At 37.7% G+C, this 20,901-nt stretch overlaps 3 protein-coding genes across 4 annotated transcripts; 1 reads left to right on the forward strand and 2 right to left on the reverse strand.

Moving 5' to 3' along the window:
- Positions 1–11,196: 11,196 nt before the first annotated feature.
- Positions 11,197–12,946, reverse strand: avpr2b.1 (arginine vasopressin receptor 2b, tandem duplicate, 1; the record flags this gene model as incomplete). The annotated part of the gene is made up of 2 exons (XM_079459806.1): positions 11,197–11,955; positions 12,079–12,946. 2 exons carry the CDS (start codon positions 12,944–12,946, stop codon positions 11,747–11,749), a joined length of 1,077 nt encoding a protein of 358 aa, XP_079315932.1. The 3' UTR covers positions 11,197–11,746.
- Positions 12,947–13,295: 349 nt separating this feature from the next.
- Positions 13,296–17,366, reverse strand: trnt1 (tRNA nucleotidyl transferase, CCA-adding, 1). Of its 2 annotated transcripts, none has more exons than XM_079461182.1 (8): positions 17,311–17,366; positions 16,906–17,052; positions 16,333–16,526; positions 16,044–16,182; positions 15,811–15,937; positions 15,429–15,622; positions 14,924–15,177; positions 13,296–14,742 (listed from the first exon to the last, which is right to left on the reverse strand). In XM_079461182.1, exons 2-8 carry the CDS (start codon positions 17,042–17,044, stop codon positions 14,494–14,496), a joined length of 1,296 nt encoding a protein of 431 aa, XP_079317308.1. In that variant the 5' UTR covers positions 17,045–17,052; positions 17,311–17,366; the 3' UTR covers positions 13,296–14,493. The 2 variants fall into 2 exon arrangements, with proteins under 2 accessions (XP_079317308.1, XP_079317309.1); XM_079461183.1 differs by having other exon boundaries at positions 17,290–17,362.
- A 490-nt stretch (positions 17,367–17,856) lies between these two features.
- arl6ip5a (ADP-ribosylation factor-like 6 interacting protein 5a) lies at positions 17,857–20,642 on the forward strand. The gene is made up of 3 exons (XM_079460763.1): positions 17,857–18,253; positions 19,204–19,421; positions 19,616–20,642. Exons 1-3 carry the CDS (start codon positions 18,075–18,077, stop codon positions 19,789–19,791), a joined length of 573 nt encoding a protein of 190 aa, XP_079316889.1. The 5' UTR covers positions 17,857–18,074; the 3' UTR covers positions 19,792–20,642.
- The last annotated feature ends 259 nt before the right edge of the window (positions 20,643–20,901 follow it).

Genomic DNA, 20,901 nt, shown 5'->3' on the forward strand with positions numbered 1-20,901 from the left:
CTATTATACACTACTGGTAATGTGATTTTCTGTGAAATCACAGACAAACTGGCAAAAATATAAAGGCAATAATATATGATATATATATATATATATATATATATATATATATAATGCAAAGGGATTAGGAATTTGATCGTTTCGACCCACAAGGTTTTCTAACACCCACAATCCACTCACTTATAATAGAATGCCATGTTTGTGTATATGCATTGCAAGCGTAAGATACAATTACCAGTAGGAACACACAGATTTATTTAGTCCACCTCCAAGCCAAAACAAACAGAAAACAACACTAAATAAACATTATTTCATGTTTTCTCACCACCAAGTTGTTTAAAATCTGTATACATTTCTTTGTTTTGTTGAACACAAAAGAAGATATTTTGAAGAGTGTGCGGAACCAAACATTTCTTGGGCACCATTTACTACCTTGGTACTTTTTTTATCCTACTGTGGTTGTCAATAGTGTCCCAAAACTGTTTGGTTGCAAGACGACGAAATGTAAAGAGGACAATATCAAACAAAATCTAAATATAATTAAATGCGGTATGAGCTCAGTATAAACAGATGCAGTATAGTTTATATACATCTTTATGTTTTTCATACATTGTATGTGCCACAATTATTTCATGGAGTTTTTGTACTGAGTTTTATCACAGAATGATGGCAATGGCATTACCAATTAAACAAAAACGACATGCCGTCACATTCGACTCACACCTTCGCAGATAGTCAGATGTAAACACATATGTGGAAATGTACGGGTATGAACACACACCAGGTTTTCTCATCAGTATTCTATGGTCATAGCAGGCTTCAGTGATACTGCTGTGTTATCTAGCCTCTCTCCCGCTCTGCTATGTGGCTTTGGGAGAGGCTACAGAGAGCTTCATGCTTATCTGTGACAAACCACCCCATCTGAGACTGTCTGTTTTCCTCTCCTCACTCACTCACTCACTCACTCACTCACTCACTCACTCACTGTCTGTCTCTCCCTCTGATCATTCACATTCACTTATTTTGATTATCTTATTTAACTTTAGGAAACCAATGACACAAGGTTCACAAAAGTCCCTCGAATGTAATGCTCACATTGGAAGATGATCTAAGAGTGTCATATGGGAGAAAAAGACTATTCAGAGGATCTGTCACAATCTGGCGCTTTCATTTTAATTTCCATAAGCTTCAAAGCTAGTCTTCACCACTAGCAAAGAAGACATCTGGTTGAAATAAACATCTAAAAATATATATGAGAATACTCAGAGCTGTATACGAGATGTCTAGCCGTAAAAGCCAGAACATATCAAAGGTTTGCCCCGAACATCTTCGGGAGGCACGGTCTTATGGATTTTAATAACGTTTTTTTTGTTGCCTTATTACCTTCACAAGAGACTGAAATATATTAGCCCAACATGAGCATTTCTGTTGACACAACAGCATGTTGAATCCATTGTGTATGTATAACATATTGCAAGGCTGTCAGTTACCTAAAACAGCGCTGTGTCTCACAAAAATAAGGTGGAAAATGAGAAGCAGCACTTCTCGTGTTATTTTTACCTTTCAGCATGAGCGACAAGCATTTGAGTGGCTTTATCCGTTGCTAAGTAACGGCGTTCTGTTGCTACACAGGTGCAGACTGCACCTGCTGTCTCTGAGTACTGCTCTTTCATTGGCCCAGATGTATCATGAAGGGAAATCTTGGCCAATCAGCCATTACTGAGTGTTGCCAAAAGCAACTTCTGGTGAGCTGTGCGGAATAAAGCGCTTAAAGGAACTCAAGTATATCATTAGATCCTTAAAACAAACAATAGTGATGCTGGATAAAATTGTGACTTGCATAAATGTGACGAAAATAAGCAGCCCCCTGTTTTAATTTGAACAAAAATCGTGGTAGTGTTTCATATAGCTACTGTAGAGCCAAGTGAAAAAACAATGTATACAAAATGTACCATTGCCATATTTGTATGAATAAAGTTTTCTATGTTCCAGAGAGAAAATCACATAACTGGTTTAGAGATAAATATGGATGAATAAGGTGAACTGAGAGCAGACAGAGACATCTGTGTCTTCAACTCAGGACCTGCTGCCAAGTTGAAACCCATTTCCTTTTCAACAGTAGTGAAACAGTAGTTTGTTCTCTTGCCCCGTGAATCGGTTGCCCTGTAAACTGGCCTGAGTTAAAAAGACCTGTCTCTTAATTTGGTCGACAGTCTTTGGTTTGGACAAATTGTTCTTGCACTTTTTGGGCACTTTGTAATGTGATTAAATTGTTTAATGAGTATAAAAATGAATACATGAACATATTTTGGCTAATATTTTGCTGTTAAATCCATACTTTGCTTTGGCTCGGCATAGATTTCCATTATCCAATGGCCCGAGGCTTATGCAGCCTTCGGATGTGTTACATTTTTGTTACAGTTGCAGATTTGTTACAACTTAATTTGAGATTTACAAACATATATTTGATGAATACCAAATTAGCTTATTGGAATAAAGGAATGTGTTTCTATTGACAGAAATGCACTTTAATATACAAATGATAATAATAATTGATTAAGTACTTACATAATGAAGCGTTATGTTTTTATAACCTTAGAATGAGCTATTTTCTATCTACATACACCGCGGGTCCCCTTTCGTGGAATTCGCCATGTTGTTTCTAAGGTAGCCCTGAACAGACATACTGCTCAGACTGCGTTTCATAAATAGGTTATCTCCTCCAGCAAAGAAGCGAAAAAGTGATCACATCTTAGCCCCGTGTCAGCAACGTAGTGCTTTCAAAGGGAGGGGTGAGGGGTGGAGTGAGCCGTTGGTTGCAATTCTAAACCTCACCGCTAGATGCCGCTAAAATACATTAACTGGACCTTTACATTTGACTCAATGAAATTTGTTTCTATATTTTATTAGACCCTTTCCAAGTTAGTATATCCTGCAACCCTTATTTTAAGCTGTATTATAATACAATCTATTTTATAGCCCAGCTTGAATATTTCCACACTTGGGTAACCTCTGAACTAATGTAACGCATTTAGGCAGTGTTCTAAAAATATGCAGAAAATGTTTTTCTTCAGTAACTCGGTCTCCCATTCACGATAATGGCATGCTGTTCTGTATCTTGCTGAGAGGGTAATTAACACCATTGCTGCCTCCTTATTATCACTGATGTTCAAGATTATAAAGACAAATGTGAGCGTGCACAGCGCAGAAGTGCACAGTCATGCCTGCAGTGTCTTTGCAACTTATCTATGTCCTTGGAACTACAACCACATCGCACCGATTTTTGGCACGCAAGTGTGAAACACAACAAGTGATCAGGGATCAGTGAACACCATCTAATGTCTTTCCTCTACCCCTTTGAGTTCACATGCTGTTTGACAAAATCCACTGTTTGATCATAACCCATTTATAGCATTCTGGTTTACTTTGGAGGAATAAACTTCCATTTACATTCATGTATTTGGCACACACTTTAATCCAAAGCAAAACTTACAGTGAATTGAAGCTTTATAGGCTATTTATCAGTGTGTTCTGTGGGAAAAAAAACATTATTGTTGCGTTGCAAACACAATGCTCTCTCTATATATATATATAGCACAAGTTTTGTTCTCCATTGCAGCAGGAACACTGACTATTTTTAGATTCCCCTTATTGATCAGACATCTAAATCAGATGTTTTGGTGCAAGGTGAATTTCTTGATCACACATTTCTCAGTCTGTTGAAGGTAGAAGAAGATCCCTAGAGTATTAAATCAAATTTAAATAGCCACCCTTCCTGCCCACACCTCCATTTTCTGCTCTCCCTTGCAATTTGTTGTAACGCTGTAATGTGGCTCGTTGTTGCCCCCTAGAGCTTAACTTTATGTCTGTACTGTCAAAAGATGTTTTTAAACTCCTGGTTTATTCTTATTAAGGCCATTCATTTGTAGAGAATAAATTGATGACATTTTCACAATGCAAGGTTAATTCCTAACGATACTGAAATACAAAAATGAAATATGGATTTCAGATCAAAAATGTCCAGAGAGAGGGTAACGATTTTTATTTCTGAAATACGTTTACGTTTCTGTTTAATGAGTAAATGATTGTGTACAATTAGTGTGCAACATCTTTCCAGAGAAAACGCAAAATTATTTTAGAAATAAAATGACCTCCCAGCACCCCACGGCAGTATCTGAACACGGCGGCCTCAACAAACTTCCAAGTTAGGGGGCCTTAAAATTATTAAAGTTATTATTTGAGACAAAACATAGCATGTAAAAAATATTTTTTTTAATATTTAGGACAACTGCCTGGGGTTGTAATGCTCCACAAATATTCTAGAAAAGACGATACCACAGTTTATCACAAGATGTCACACTTGCTTAATCTTTACACATCCAATGGGATTCACCAAAATGACAAACTTTTTCTATTATTGAAATCAAATGAATTTTGTCATGTTTCCCATCAGATTGTTTTATTTTGCGTATAATCCTGTTTAAACTTTAAAAAACTTTCCGAAACCTGTAGGAATGCTGGGGGAGTGCATCGAGCACAGATTTACTACGTCATACATCCAACTCGTCATGTCAAGCATGAGAAGACAACACGTTTAACATTGTAAGTAAGTCAGAATGCATGAAACACCGTTGCAGGGCCGCTTTAAGAATGTGAACAACATCACATTACCCATAAGCAGATTTTTCCCGTTTTAAGGTAACCGGCACTTCATCCCCACTTATTTTCCCTTTGAGCATCTGTTTGTGTTTGTGTTCAAGAGGTGCGTCAGAATGAACTGATCAAGCCATTTTGAAAGTAATTCTTAAACTCCCTGCAACTCCCATGCTTATCCTCTGTACCCCATAGACATGTGTGTGCATAGACCCCAGGCACAATTCTATCTGTGACTAGACCTTCAATGCTCAGCCCGATGGATGTAAAACAGCGATAGCCATACAGAGTGACCTTTTTAGTTCCTTTTAACACTCTGGACTGTTGGAAACTAGGTCAACAAAACACATTTAAAGGAAAACCACGTAGTGTATTCTGAATTAATACGCATTAACACTCCAAGCCTGAACCCAATGGCGACGATGACATGCAGCGACCCCGCGCTTACTGAAACGGTTGAACATGGCCCACACAGGAGATGATTGAATGCATCGGTAGTGCACATTTCGCACCAACCATATTCCCTCATTAGTGAGAACCTTGAAGAGGTTTGAGTCATCTCACGCTTTGTTGGAGTCCAATAACACCGTGCACGTGAGCTTTTTATTACAATGTGGTCCCGGCTCCCTCTGAGAGCAAGCAACGAAGTGAGATGTAAAGGTTTGCTTCTCTTCCTTTTCTTCCCTTTGACAGGACTTAAAAATTAGATGAAAGAAAAAGCGTGTCTCACCTTCGCTCATTTAATCACTTTCGTGTTGTTCCAAACCAGTACAACTTTCTTTTTCTTTTTACAGAGGACAGTGACTAACAGACTCACCATTCACTGTAATGTTTTTTTTTTGGAGCAATGAAAGTAAATAGGGACTGTTTGAGGCTGCCAGTCCGTAACAGATGTTGTGTTCTAGACTTAAGAGGAACGTTAACTATAGAAGAAATGACATTTTGGGAGAAAATTTTGAATCCCATTCATTACTCCTTTCTTCTGCAGGACACAAAAGAAGATATTTTAAAGAACGACGGTAACTAAACAACACTGGCCCACATTTCTCAAAATATCTTCTTTTGTGTTCCACACAAGAAAGAGTCATAAACAGGTTTTGAATGAGAGAGAGAATAAATGATAACATAATTTTTGGCGTGAACCAGTCCTTTAAAGTGGGGATGCAACGGTTTTATTGTTTTAATGCATTCTGACTTATTAACAATGTTAAATCTCGATTTACAGATCATTTGAAACTGATAGATGGAGCAGTTCCAGCACTCAAAAATGCCGGACATGAACAGCATGCGGTAAGTGAAACTAAGTCATGTGTTTGGTTGTCAATCGGCCCGTACGTGCATAACATAAACAACACGAACTTATTGTGAGTCAATAGATATGCAAGGATAATGCGATGATGTATGGCTATGTTATTGTGTTCTCCGGATTTAGTTCTTCCCCCCGCATAAACCCAGGAAGTCATATTTTTCCGGAAATGATCATACAGCTGTATCTATCTTTAATAAATCTGATCAAACCAAAAACTCTGCAATACTACTCTATAAGTACTCAAGATTAATATGAGATTGGCAGAAACTGCGTGTGTTATAGCAGCTTTAAGAAATTGTGAAAACCTTTAAAACGTTTTTATTAATATTGTAAGGGTTTTAAAGTTTTCTAAATGTAGTTTTTGACAGGAATTGTGTCACACTGTATGTGTCCTCACAAGGTCAAGCATTATATTTAAAATATATGCATGGTGTATAGTCTATAATCACGGTAAACGATTATTCAAGATTTTTAGTGGGATTGAGCAGGAACACGCGAGCCAACTGTGAACGCAGAATAATAATTTGTGATTGCAAGATCAGACACAGCTGAGCTTTGCCTGTGGGCATTTTGGCCTTACAGTTTCACCACCATTATACGTTTAGAGTGCCCCGTGGTAGCACTTTACTTCAGAGGTTAGTGGGCGTTCTAGTGCATCTCTACCCTCAGGCTAAGTGGACCCTGCTGTGTGCGGGGGTATAAAATGGGAGGAAAATGTTTTACGTGGAAATAGTGACAATTCTGGGTGTTTATATAAGAAATGCTTGTGCCTTTAACGACCGAAAAATCACATATTCAATGTAAGGATTCTGATTGCATTCAAACGGTGTTCTTATTAATGGGCAAAGAATCTTTCCGATCAACTCTGTTGTAGCAAAAACCCTTACAACTCAAATCCTTTACAAATGTATATTCCCAGGACATTCCATAGATTCCATAAAAACTTTCGGAAACCTGTACCTACACTGGGGGAGTGTATCGAGCACAGATATACTACGCCATACGTCCAACTCGTTTTTTGACACGTTCACCATTTCAAGCATGAGAAGACCACACATTTAACATCGTAAATGAGTCAGAATGCATGAAACACCATTGCAGGGCCGCTTTAAAAAAGCTGCCAAAACTCTTTGTATGGGAGAAGGTGCAAATGTGACGATCTGTTGAATTACTTCTAGTTCTTCAAGGGATAGTTCACCCAAAAATGAAAATTCTGTTATCATTAAGTCACCCTCAATTCACATTCTTTAATCCGCAGAACACAAAAAAATAATACCAATAAGAACCAAACAGCGCCGGCACCCATTCACTTCTATCGTATGGACACAAGACCAATGCAAGTCAATGGGTGCAGTTTAAAAAGATTCTTCAAAATATATTTTTTTGTTTACTCCAGAAGAAAGAATGTAATACAGGTTTGAATATAAAGGGTGAGTAAATGATGACCGAGTTTCCATTTGTTGGTTAACTGTGCCTCTAAAACTTAAAAGTAGTCCCACACACATTTTAATACAGTACATTATGTTTGATTTTTAAGCATCTACAGTACAGTAAAATTATGTTTACTTAGAAACATAGTTAAAGATTATACACTGTGCAGTTTTATAATGCACCTTCACTACAGGTAAATTAAAAAATTTAAATTGCATAAATCAAAAATTGCACACACTGTTTCATTATCATATTGAATACTGCAAGTTTCCATTTATCCAAAAGACAAATAAAAAAATGTCTTCCAAGCACAAACAAAAAAACATCACCTGAGCAAAAAAATATTTTGAACATAAAAGTGTATGAAAACGTGATTTATATGAATATACTGTATTGCTGAAATATAATCTATAGTCTATTTTTAATTAGGTTTACATTTATACCCAACATGCACAGCCTTGTACTGGAAATTTATGTTAATTAATAAAAATTTTTTTACATGTATATAATGTCTTTATGCTTTTTGATAGCAAGTTCAAAAATGCTCAAAGCTTATTTGCACATATCAAAGCTGTGTTATTAAAAAAACATTCATTGATCCATTCGTCTGAAATCATTAACAATACCAGCACTTATGGTGTCAGCAGCCAACAAAAAGATTCAGCTTTTATAAGATGGAAAATCAACACTAGCTCATCTTCCTGGTATAGTCAGCCATCTTTTGCAGTTTTCCATGGTGACATTTAGCAGGAATACCTCAAAAATAGTTTTGTCTAGTTAAAGCTGTGTGTCATGTTGAGATTTCTCTTGGATTTTCATCATTATGAATAAACAAAACCCAAACAATATCTATTTTGCATATGAAAGTTTTTATAATTAGTACCATGCAATATTATTTTCATATACATACTACCACAGCTTGTTTATCCGCCAGGTTTTCCCATCTATTGAAACTGGCAAATAATACATTGCTCCCAAAACAAATCTTTATAGGACAGTTTTAGCAATTGATAACTTCAGTAAAACCCAAAAACAGATCAGTGTTTACTGAGTCACTAGTCAATGGTAAACACAACAGAAAACAACAGAAAAAAGCACATTATAAACAAGAATATGAATCAATAGGAAATCAAGAGAAAAACATAAAACTGTTAGCAATGTAGAAAAAAGAATAAGAGGGCAGAAAGCAACAACTGCATTGTTACAGTTGATAATAGTTGGGGCCAGTCTACCTCACATACAAATTGTGATGTTCTGAGTCATGTTGTGATTACTGCGTTATGTAACGTACCATTCAGGCCCTGCAAACCATTCCCTTAAAACTGAAAATTAGCGTCCTCCGATAACCTATAATAACCAGCCTTGTGGTCGCTTAGCGTGGCACAAGCCATGGTTTTCCTATGTACAGGTATCTATAAGTGTAAAGCTTGTAAGTCGCTTTAGAATCTCGTAAATGCAAAAATACATAAATGCATTTGTAGTCATTTGGGACTATAGCTGTCATTTCACTTCCACAAATCAGCATAGTAAAATCTATACAGGCACAACCGAGGAGAGAGAAGTTGTTGTGGTCAATGGTTAAATGGTGATTTTATTTTTTTAATCTGACAGCCACGGGTTCTTATGCACATTAAACAAAGGCGACCGTGTACAATATTCTGCAATGCTTGCTGACCCTTTAACACATGCAAATCAGCCAGCACGCAGAGAAACTGTTTGATGGAAAAATTGAGGGGATTCAGCAGCTTTATGCAGAACATGCACAGATCATTGGTGTCGTAGGGTTTTTCTGAGAATCACAAACACATTGTCATTCTGGTACATTAAGACACTTGCATGACCTATTTATCGGATCCTCAAAGGACACATAAGGAAAACGGCTGTGAATACTGCAACAAATACATACTGAATATAAGCTGCCCTCTTGAACTCATCTCGCACTATTTGAACTGCACTTGCGGTTTAGACGCGTCAGAAAAAAACTTTTACTGTTTTTCTTGCTTTACAGTTTGATTTCTGTTGTAAAAATTTCACCCAGCACAAAAGGCTTTCTGAGGTCCATCTTTACCAATCCTACATGAATGGCTTCACTTATAAAGTGCACGGTATTATCTGATATTTCAGCTTGGATTTACTTTACATTCGAATGATGTTTTTGGAAGGGTTCAAACCTTGCATTAATGCCTGGCTCCTTTCTGAAAACCACAAGGGAAGAAAATTTCGTAATGTCTTTAAAAGAATGACTCACAGCAAATATCCACATGCCTTCTTTGAACAGACCTGAAAGCAGACAAAATCCATGAGTCAAACAGAGATGTATTGAAAATGATTCTTATGAGTACTGAGCACAAATAAACTCTCACCCAAGTTGGTTTCTCATAAATAGTTTAAAAAAGTCTGACTGGCTGTTCCTTCACACGGTTTGAAACCTAATATATTTCTTTCCTAAACAAAATGTTAAGAAGCTCTTATAGTTTTTTTTCTGAAAACATGGATACATTTTTGGATACATTTTGGAAAAATGAATAACGCAGGCTCAACAATAAGGATCACTGTGATCATGGAACACGTTCTCTGTGTACTAAAATATGGGTCTGCTGAGGAAAACAGCTTAGCAGACATATTTGCCAGATGAACATTGTAAATAAAAAGCTCACTCACAATGTTGTCCCATCTATTAAGGCTTCCATTTGAGCCATCAAGTAGACCTACATCAGGACATATGTCTCCATTTTCCAAACCACCATATATACAGAACATGTTTGATTTTTGATCTTCTTATCACTTGACCTACTGGCACCTGCTTTAAAAGCATGCTTTTCTTACAATCAGAAGTAGGTCAAGAACAGCAGACTAGCTATTAAAATGCTTTTATGCTGACTTTGATGACGCAGATGTTAAGATGCAACGGGCAAGACATATGTAGTGGCATAGAAGTGTGGACTGGTTTGTATGCACCACTGCCGAGAAGTAGCTAAAGTAAAAAAACATATACATTTAGTCATTTAGCAGACGCTTTTATCCAAAGCAACTTAGAAAGAATTCAGGGAGCAATAAGCGAGATACATCACTACAAATCAACCAAGTCCATTTGCATTCTCCAACTCAATGTTTTTCTCAATAGCACTCGAAGCTTCATGCCAAATCAATGCTTTGGATTTTATTAATTGATGCACTCTCTTATTATGATAATGCTGTGAAAACAATATGTCTTATATCATATATGTTGCATTATCAATATTACAATCATTTTTACTGGTAATCAATATTATTTATATTGCTCCCCCTGCCATGCATTAGGTATGGGAAATGTCCAGTGGGCAATTAAACTGTGCTGAAATAGCGGGATTATAACACCTAATCCTTTTAAGCAAATCCATCTGTGTAAAATGCAAATCAATTTAGCTCTGCTGTCTTATATCACATATGTTGTATTATTAATACTACAATTATTTTTTACTGGTAATCAATAAAGATAATAACAATAATATAGAGATTTAATTTAAATGTGTCTTGTTCAAAGGAAAAAGGTTTGCACAATTTCAAGTAAAGATTTATGCCAGAAACTGCCAAATGCAACAGTGCTGAAAAATGTCATCCCTACAGAAAAGTATGAGACCGCAATTTTTAAGTTTACACTAGGGGACATCACTGAACTGAAACTAAAGCTGTAGGTTGTTTGTGCTTTAAGTGACTGTTGATCTTTAAGCGTTTTTGTCTCCTTGTGACCTTAATATTGTGGATTATAATGATACACTTTCTTTGTGGTTTTGAACATGTATTTCAATGCTAGACGGAGTCATATATTAATGCACTTTATTGGCAACAGACAGAACAGCATGTACAAGCATTTTCACAATAGGCCTACTATAATTCTAACCATGGCTTACCAGACTATTTTGTCTTAATATGACACTATGAAAGATCAATGTGTATTCACGTTCTTCTTGAATCTGATCTGCATAACACAGATGCTTGGTTGGTATCATACAGTTCAAATTAAGACATTATAATATACAACTAAATGACATTCTTACACTTCTTCGTGGGGCAAAAAAAGCAGAGGGTAAACTTAAAATGTACATTTACACATTGGAGAGACACTCTTATCCAAAGCAATTTACAGTGCATTTAAGATACATTTCATGATGTGTATTCCCTGGGAATTAAATCCAGTACCTTTAAGTGCTACATCGACCTACAGAAACCATTTTAAATGAATCACGAACCTGCAAACCTGGCATTTTAAAGACAACCCTTATTTGGTGTCTTGTGATTTTTTTACATTTAAGTATACCTTATATACAGTGGAACCAGTATTTACAAGTTACTTCTGATAGTGCTTTTCCTTCATCACTGTATGTCAGAGGGGCTTTTAAAGCTCATATAAAAAGAGCTGACCACTGTGGCTTCCTCAGGCAATGACTCCTTCGCGTTGCTCTGCTCCATGCATAGTAGAACTCCTAACAGTTTGGGGGACTTCGTTGTAAAAAGGAGGTAGATACAAGGGTTTGTCACGCTGTTCAGGCTTGCCAGCAACATGAGGACAGTAAAGGTGGCGTCTGAAATAAAATAAATATATAGGTTAGACCACAAAATCACATTGGATCATGTTCTACATAGATACACTTTCCAAAAGGAAATCAAATGTTTAAAATCATCTTAAAGATGTTTATTCCACTTACTTTCAATGGGAGCCGAGGCGTCCCATACAGACCACATCTGCACTGTAAAAAACGGAGCCCAGCAAATGATGTAGGTCAGCACAATCACCACGGTCATCTTCACCGTCTTAATCCGAGATTTGGACACGGATACCACGTTGCTGGCTCTGGAGGAAAGAGGGTTCGCGCTTCCTTCTTTCCCCTGCTGCTGCGTTTTCATATACACGTTACTCTGAAGCGCAAGGCAAATGCGCACCTGGCACACCATGACCGTTATAATAGGCAGAACAAATATCATCAGGGTCGTCCAAGTCACGTACGCTTTAAGTCCCCACGGCTGAACGAACTCTGCCCAACAGTCATAGACACCCGGGGCGATCTGAACCCGGGAGAAAATAAAGATTTGCGGGATGCTAAAAATAAAAGATACAGTCCACGCGACGCACAACGGCGGGTTCCAGCGCGCTCGCCTCCTCTGGAAAGTCACCATAGGTTTGCACACCGCTTGGTAACGGTCTACCGTCATCGCAACTATCATGTAAGTGGACGCAAACATGCCAACGACCTGAAGATACTTGACCGAACGGCATACCAGGTCGGGGCCGTGAAAGCGGTCCGTTAACTTCCACATGAGCTGAGAACACACCTGGAAGAAGGCGACCAGCAGGTCGGCCAGACAGAGATGCGTGACAAACACGCGCATCCGAGACACCTGCTGCCTCCTCCTCCAGAGCGCCAGCAGCAGACCGAAGTTCAGCATCACCGCGCATAGAAATATTACGCCGAGCAACGCTATCTCTATTTGCGCCAGATATTCGTCCCGGGGTTCATCTCCCGTCGTTTCCATCTCCAAACTCGCATTGCTTAGGTTCAAACTAAAGTAAGACATTTTTAGGTGTTACATCAAAGGTAAGTTCATGTTTTGAGGGCGCATTCCGTCTGGATCCAAGAGTCACAGTTTTCACACTTCTCATGCGCGTGGTTAGATAAAGGTAAGGATGGACGTTTTATATGTGGGTTTAGGTGACAGAAGGAGGGGCTTTTTTTCTCGACCACTTGTGCACTCAGTACACACGTTGGTGGGGCGGGATGTGCTGAATTAAAAAGAGGCATGATGAATCCGGTGCACAAGGAAAATAAATGTAGAATAAAACAACCTTCAAATCCCTGCGAAATGATAAAAATGGTTTCCAATGCAAATAGCACTATGGCCAGTTCAGTATTGAACCCGGTGTGTTCTGGGCCTTACCAAGTTTAATGGTGTTCCATTGGTTCCCATCCCCTAATAACATCCCACCAATCCACAAAGACCACTGTAGCTCCATTAAAGCCAATATAATTCCCCTTATAACCATTAAATCTACTAGAATATAATGGTTGTTTACTTTTCAGCAGGGATATATTATTAACTGTGTTTTACAATCTTAATTTTTTAATACAGTATTAATTTCTTTCGAACCAAGTCAAGTGTGAAAACATTAAATATTATGAGAATACTCCATTTAGCCTTTTAACGTGTCAAATGGAGATGAATGAAAAGAATGGGCATTTCATGATTTGTTTGAAAATATTACATTAGAACTTGCATACATATGCATTTTATACATCTTCATTTTTTATCTCGATTAACAGTAACATGTTTATCAAGTCCAGAATAATTGTGTGTTCCTGGAAACTTGCGATTTAGTAACAAAAGGGTATAGAATCAATACAACGACACTGCTTTTCCAGTCACTCACTTCCTGAAAATCTATTTTACTTGACAAATACGTCTACCAGTGCATTTTGCTCATATAACTAAAAACTTAAAAGTTGATATCATTAATATCAAACAATACTCAAAACATAATGAATCCTATCCACTGAATAGAACATCACAATGTAAGAAGAGATGTGTGCTACTTTAATTCAAAGTAAACAAATTGGTTACATAACCTTCTAACAACCTCAAACTGTTGAGAAGAGGAACATAATTTTTCTTCATAATGAAACCATGGCTACGGCTTCATGAAAGTGAGCTTATCTCATCACTGAGAGACAGCTGCATTACCTCCTTGTAATTACACCACTTCGCAATTACCAAAGGGCAAAATCCTGCATCATATGAACAAAATTAACTTGGCATCTTTGCAACACTCAACTTGCATATTCAAACAAATATTATTCCAAGACGATCTGTCAAACGAAATTGACATTTACAGAGAAAAAGAAATCAACAACTTCATGCCTAGTTAACAAAACCTAAAAAAAAGTGTCTCTGTATGCCAGACCATTTGTACCAGTGTTGTGGAAATGACAATGACATTCTCTGCATCCTGAACATCAACATAAAATTCATAATACACACGCTACAGATGGCCCTGATAGTTTCTTTATTCCTCTTACTTGTGTTAGCATGTGGATGCTGAACATGTACAGTACATCTGTAGTCTTGTATCAGGATCCGTTGAGAGTGGCCAGGAGTTCCTCTTTGCTCATTTGATAGCGGCTTTTCTTCCACGTGTCCCTGAGCTCCAGAAGGATGCTGCCAATCTCTTTACCTGAGGTGATGCCCAGCTTGCGTAGGTCATGCCCGTTGACCGGGAAACGGGGGATGGACCACCTACTGAGCTCATTGAAGATTTTCTTTTCTCCCTGATACTTCAGAAGCTCCAGTACTTTACTCTGGGTGTCCAGCTCTCGAGACTGTAATTAATAAAATTGCATATTTCACTTAAAAATAAATTAAAAAATGATTTTATTGTGTTCTTCCAATCTTATTTTGTTTATTAAAACAAAAGGGCCACAATTACATTTACAGCAACTAATATATCAACACTTATTTTGTATGAAACATATGATAGGGAGCTTATAAAAATATACATACATCGATGATGAAATCTGTGAAGGGCTTAATGCTGTCATGGTCATCTTGCCCCTTAACAAGGTCCTGTCTGTACTTGACCAGGAAGATTCCCAGGGTTTTCTCTTCTCTGGAAATCTTTAGACGCAGATCTAGTCTTTCTACATCCTCCTGGGTTCGAAACAGACTAGACAAGACAGTCATGGGTTTAGGAGAGCTATCACATGCCCTCTGCCAGATCCGTTTCATTTCTCCTACATTGCCATCTACTGGAAGACCTGTATAAAAGCACAGAAACAGTATGTACTACAACAAATGATTTTGTGTGACTTTAACACATTCACATTTATACATTTGACAGATCCACAGCGACATTTTCTCAATTTCCTAGTAAGCCAACCATTACCTTTGCATGACAATAGCATACACTGCATCAGTGGTTGCCAATCACTTCGCTATGTAATAAGCATTTCAGATTTCTCCCCCAGTTTTTCACAAGCGATCAAAGACACTAACTCCTGTTTCTCACCTATGTACTGAGCCAAACCCAACTCATACATGAGCTCCAGCAGATGACTAGCATGAGTTCCAACCACCATCTTTTTCAGTTCCACCCAGATCCTCTCTCCTGAGATACCAGCCAATCCATGAGCGTTCTCTCTTATTGCCTCCAAAGTTTCAGGTTCATGTTTTCCATGTTCAGCTGCCACCCGCCCGTAGAATCTACAGCCAGTATGATCGGAGCATAAAAGATAAACCACATGTCCCATTTAAATATAGTATATATATTAGACATTAACAAAGCGTTAAATCCTTTTTAACCACAAACTGAGATAATAAACTGACAACCTTTCTCTAAGTAACAAGTTTCCAACAAATGACTGAGAGCATCTTTTTAATCACCTCAGTACCTGAAATATCTCAAAATTCGCAAATAGTCCTCCTGGATCCTTAGTGAAGCACTGCCGACAAACCGTACTTTTCTGTTCTTGAGGTCCTCATAGCCCTGGAAATAATCGTACAAAGTCCCATCTAACCCTGTACAGACACAAATCAAGAATACAAAATGACACATTAAAAAAATCTGAAATGGCGAACATCAAATTTGCAAGAAATCCATTAATTTAAATTAAGATTACATTACCTAAGAACATGGAGTTGATAGTAAGGTCTCTGCGCTCTGCATCTTTCTGCCAGTCAGTGGTAAACTCCACCTCCGCATGCCGCCCATCTGTCTGTACGTCCACTCGCAAAGTGGTCACCTCAAAGTTTTCATTATGAAGCTACACAACACAAGTACAAAGTCAGACATACAGCCAAACTCATATGAAGATAAACCAACAAAGGAAAGAATTTCTGGGTACGTCAGGGTGCACACAGGCACAAATACTGTATGTGCTCGTTTTTATCTAATCCAAACAGTTGAATTTTACCCTGGCAGTGATGGTCCCATGTTTTTCCCCTTTGTTATTGATCATCCTGATTCCTGCTTTCTGAAACATGCACTTCATCTCCTCTGGTGTGGCAGTGGAGGCAAAATCAACATCTTCAGGCCGTTTTCCTGAAAGGAGGTCCCGCACCGCACCTCCTGCGATTCTCAGCTCAAACTGTTGCTTTTCAAATAATTCTGAGGATTAAGAATAAAGTTAATTAATACATATGCTTACTTTAAAAGCTAATGCTGAAAAATAGTTTGGTAGACGAGTTGATGTATTGTTTATAAATACTATTTACATTAAATAAATGAACTGTCTGGAGCTGCTGACTTTTTATGAATTATTTGTACTGGGAAATTAAGGAAAAGCACCAAACAAGATACATGAAAAGCCAATTATAAATTAAAAAGCATTCAACTACTGATACTTGGTCAATTTGATACATCCTTTATATAAATATTAAATCGTCTAACAATATTTAAATCACTGTACATTTCCTACAGAACAAATAGCATAATATGGCAACATGTCAGCTATTTCACATTTTGAATAAATATTAAGTGAGCTTACCCGCAAGGTTAACAAGCCCGTCGGTGAATAAAGATTTAAACTCTTTAGTTTTCAGTTGCATGGTGATGAATGACCTCTGACTGCACGTGAGATGAACTCGTTTGACCAGCGTGGCACGTAGAAACAGTCTAGCCCACATATGTGATACTAAAACAACAAACAGCTGGCGTCAGTGTGCCCTCAAATATCCCCGTGACAAGGATAACTAACGTTATTTTTTGTTAGTTAAATAAAATTGATTGTGAGACACTCTTTAAAACTACTCGGCTTATCGGCACATAAGAATCATACAAACTGCGAACGACTATAAATGTAGTTACTAACCAATGAATACAAACACATGAAAATTAATATATATATATATATATATATATCTTTATTCACCCGAAGAAGACGAAACACTACCTTACTCGACCGCGTTCAGCCATGACAGCAAGAATAGGCGGAGCCACGTCACGCACAACATTTCCGGGAAGCAGACGTAAGAAGCGAGAACAAGCAAAGAAGATTGCTGATTGGATAGTTTTTCTGCCCATCTTGTGCGTGTTAGAACGTGTATTTTACGTACTTTAATCAGATAGTTCATTATTTGTAAATGGTTTTGTGAATGGGCGAGGATGCTATTGAGATGATCTGGTTGTCGACTGTATCAAGTCTTCAAACTTAAAGTCGAAGTGAAATTAAAAATGACAATTATTTTTTCATGAAATATTGCAGCTGTGTTACACATCCAATCAATTCTCAGTGAAAAAAGCCACGCCCACTACTTTTCTTCTTTTAATTCCATTTCACTCGAAAATGGGTTGTTGCTAGAAGGGATACAGCTACGGCCGGAAGTGGTGCAAAATCTCGCCAAATAATTACAATAAATACCATTAGCCTAATGCCTACACATACCTCAACCCTAAACCTAACCTTACAATAATAAAAACATATGAATCAACTGTTTTCAGCGCGACAAACATTATGCGGCATTGAAGTGCGCATGCCCAGTGGAGGTAGCTGCATCCCTTTTGGAAGTAAAAACGATCGCACCTTCCGGTTACGGGCACTTTAAATGTTTGTTTTCTTTAAAAGTTACCGCCCATATAAACTTAAATGACATCGCGAGAGGAAGTGACACACAAGTAGTGACAGTCGGACGGCTCCTGTACTGTTAAAGTAGTTCAATGGCTAAAGTGGAGATCGCTCCTCTGAGACCCTGGGATGATTTCTTTCCAGGTTCAGAGCGTTTCGCCAAACCAGACATGCAAGATTTGGCGAAATGGAACAACAGGGTGGTCAGCAATCTTTTGTACTATCAGACAAACTATCTACTTATGGCCATCGTTGTGTTCATGGTTGTAGGGTAAGTGGTCGTCGATAACAAAACGTGTCGTCAGTGAATCCGATCATGCGTGCGTGCGTAATGTGGGTTGTGGTTGTAAATCGATTGCAATAGTCAATTAACGTTACGCTTTCAAATGGTAACGTTATTTTAAATATCTCTGTTAACGTGAACATTGGGTCATATTAGCTAACGCGATGTTTTTAAACGTGATGCTGACGATAAATACACTGTATCTCATTTGTCTGAATGTATCAATGCGTTGAAAGAACTTTATTCTAATAATAGAACGCTAACAAAAAGTGCCACGCTACTTGAAGTGCTATGCTACTTTTAATGGTAAAACCATGGTATTCTTCTTTTGATTAAAAGTTCCTTAGACATTGGCTGGATCGTGTGCTCATATCTAATGTAGAACATGATCTAATCGGTATCTATTTATATCTGGACAGCTTTGTCTGTTATCTGGAGTGCCTGTCCATGTCTAGGGATTTGGTGAAATGTTAAAACCAGTTGCTAAGACTGAAAAACAACAAACGGAAACAGTAGGCCAAAGAGTTTACGCACTGAAGCAACACTTGCATGAATGCAATTTCATTAGGTAATACAATCGCACGCCACTATAATGCCAACATCAATCCCTATGGAATTTAAAACTGCTCAAATACAAAATGATAATAAGGACAAAAAGTATTTTGATACACCAAGTTGTTCAGTGTGATGAACTACACATGTGGTTATTCTGCTTTGCTTTAAAATAGAAACATAGTAATATGTGATGTGATATAATTTTTTTATTAATATTTCGTTAAGAAAATAAATCAATATTACTAAAAGTCTAAACCGGATGTTCAGTTAAATATGCATGTACTTATACGTTATAACCAGAAGGTGTCACCATTGACAGCCTTTGCCTCTTGAATGAAAGTCTAATTAACATAATTTAAGTTTTATGAACTCTCTGTCCGCAGGTTATGGAATCCTGTTGGCATGTTCACAGGTGGAGCAGTGATCACTTCAGTCATCGTAGGCTCTGTATGGGCAGGGGAAAACAAGGCAATGATCAAGAGCCTCAAAACGGACAACCCTACTTTATTTGTTTTCCTAGTCTTGGTGGTGAGCTACCTCCTTATGTCACTCTTTGGTGGAGTCATGGTGTTCCTGCTTGGCATTAAGCTACCACTTCTTTGTAAGTGTATGGAGAAATATTGCCAATGTTATACTTTACATACCATTTAGAAGTAAAAGCAAGAGCAAGCAGTCTGTTGTCAGTTAATGGAAATGTGTTAGAAATAATGTGACAGACCTCATAAGAAGAATGTCTGTGCAAAACATTGTGGATTCGGTAACTGCTATTCAACTTAAGTCAATTTTGCATTTCAGTGATCTTCGCACATGCATCACTCCGCCTCCGGAACATGAAAAACAAGCTGGAGAATAAGATGGAATGTGCAGGACTCAAAAAATCACCCATGAGTATCATACTTGAAGCACTGGGGCAACAAGAAGAGAACCTCAGTAAGATTCAAAGCTTTCTGGAGAGCAAACTCAAGGAATGATTTGTTTTTGCATTTCTGGTGTTCTCACAAATAAATGAAGGAACTATTTTCAACTGGCAAAATTTGTAAAACTCTACTGAATTTCTCTTAACATGGACGTGGAGCTTCTTTAGACTTCCTCTGTGTATTCAGGTTTCCTGTGGTTATGCACAACCTGGAAATATAAGGAACGTTTCAATGGAGTTTTCCAAAACATGAACATGAATAGAACCTGGATATGTTTATTGTGCATATAATTCAAATCAAGAAAAGTTCTGGGAAAATGTTAAAATATCTGCTCAATAAGAGACTGGGAAGCTGTATTGTAATGTGATGAATTCACAGATTTGTTTACATCTTTGGTCCTGTATATATTAGGTCAGCCATATGTGGATGCTATCCCGATATTCTTCATGCTGTGAAAAACCTCAATGTTGTTAAAGTGTCATACAAAATGTCATCAGTTTTGTGCAATATCCAAATGTTTGCAGTGTTATGTGCACAACTGTTGCACAGTGATTTGCAGATCACACATTAATTCTATGAATGATCTTATTAAATCATGGTTATCACCTTAAAGGGATAGTTCACCCAAAATGAGGATTTGTTGAATTTTCAGTAATGATGTACTATCTAAAGATATCTATATAAATCTATGCAAAAGACATCGATAATAAAACCAAATGTGATACCGTGTGTTTTGTTGTTTTTTTAAATACTGAATTAAATTTAAACCAATTTTGCCAAGTAAAGCATATGAATAGAGTAACTGATAACAACCGTTGGTTAACCATCCCTGGTTAAAATGTGGGATTGCTAGGGGTGAACAGGTGGATGTGGAGTTGTTCTGATACAAGTAAGGTACATTATCTGAAACCTACTTGACAAAAGGAAGATGTATGTGTCGGTGAGGGTATAATATAAGGTTTGTGTCAGCTGGGGATGACCTCTGTGATAGTTTGGCACAGCTGGTGTCTACAAGAGAGAGAGGAGGTTGGACAGAGGAGCACAGCTGCAGTGCAAACATCTCATTACACTTCAGAAAGAGTGAAGGGCAAAGAGCCTTGGGCCACAGTTCATCAGAACAAAACCTCTGTGTCTTTCTCTGAGGTGAGATCATATATGGGGGGG

The sequence above is a fragment of the Barbatula barbatula genome, assembly GCF_947034865.1.
Source record: "Barbatula barbatula genome assembly, chromosome: 7".
Classification (NCBI taxonomy): Eukaryota; Metazoa; Chordata; class Actinopteri; order Cypriniformes; family Nemacheilidae; genus Barbatula; species Barbatula barbatula.

Excerpts from the sequence above, each read along its gene's own strand:
- trnt1 (XM_079461182.1), bottom strand. The coding sequence starts at position 17,044 with ATGTGGGCTAGACTGTTTCTACGTGCCACGCTGGTCAAACGAGTTCAT. Across the intron at positions 16,527-16,905 it reads CGGGCTTGTTAACCTTGCGG|AATTATTTGAAAAGCAACAG; the intron begins GTAAGCTCACTT and ends CTTAATCCTCAG. Across the intron at positions 14,743-14,923 it reads TCACAGATTTCATCATCGAT|TCTCGAGAGCTGGACACCCA; the intron begins GTATGTATATTT and ends TATTAATTACAG.
- arl6ip5a (XM_079460763.1), top strand. The coding sequence starts at position 18,075 with ATGGCTAAAGTGGAGATCGCTCCTCTGAGACCCTGGGATGATTTCTTT. Across the intron at positions 18,254-19,203 it reads GTTGTGTTCATGGTTGTAGG|GTTATGGAATCCTGTTGGCA; the intron begins GTAAGTGGTCGT and ends CTCTGTCCGCAG. Across the intron at positions 19,422-19,615 it reads CATTAAGCTACCACTTCTTT|TGATCTTCGCACATGCATCA; the intron begins GTAAGTGTATGG and ends TTTGCATTTCAG.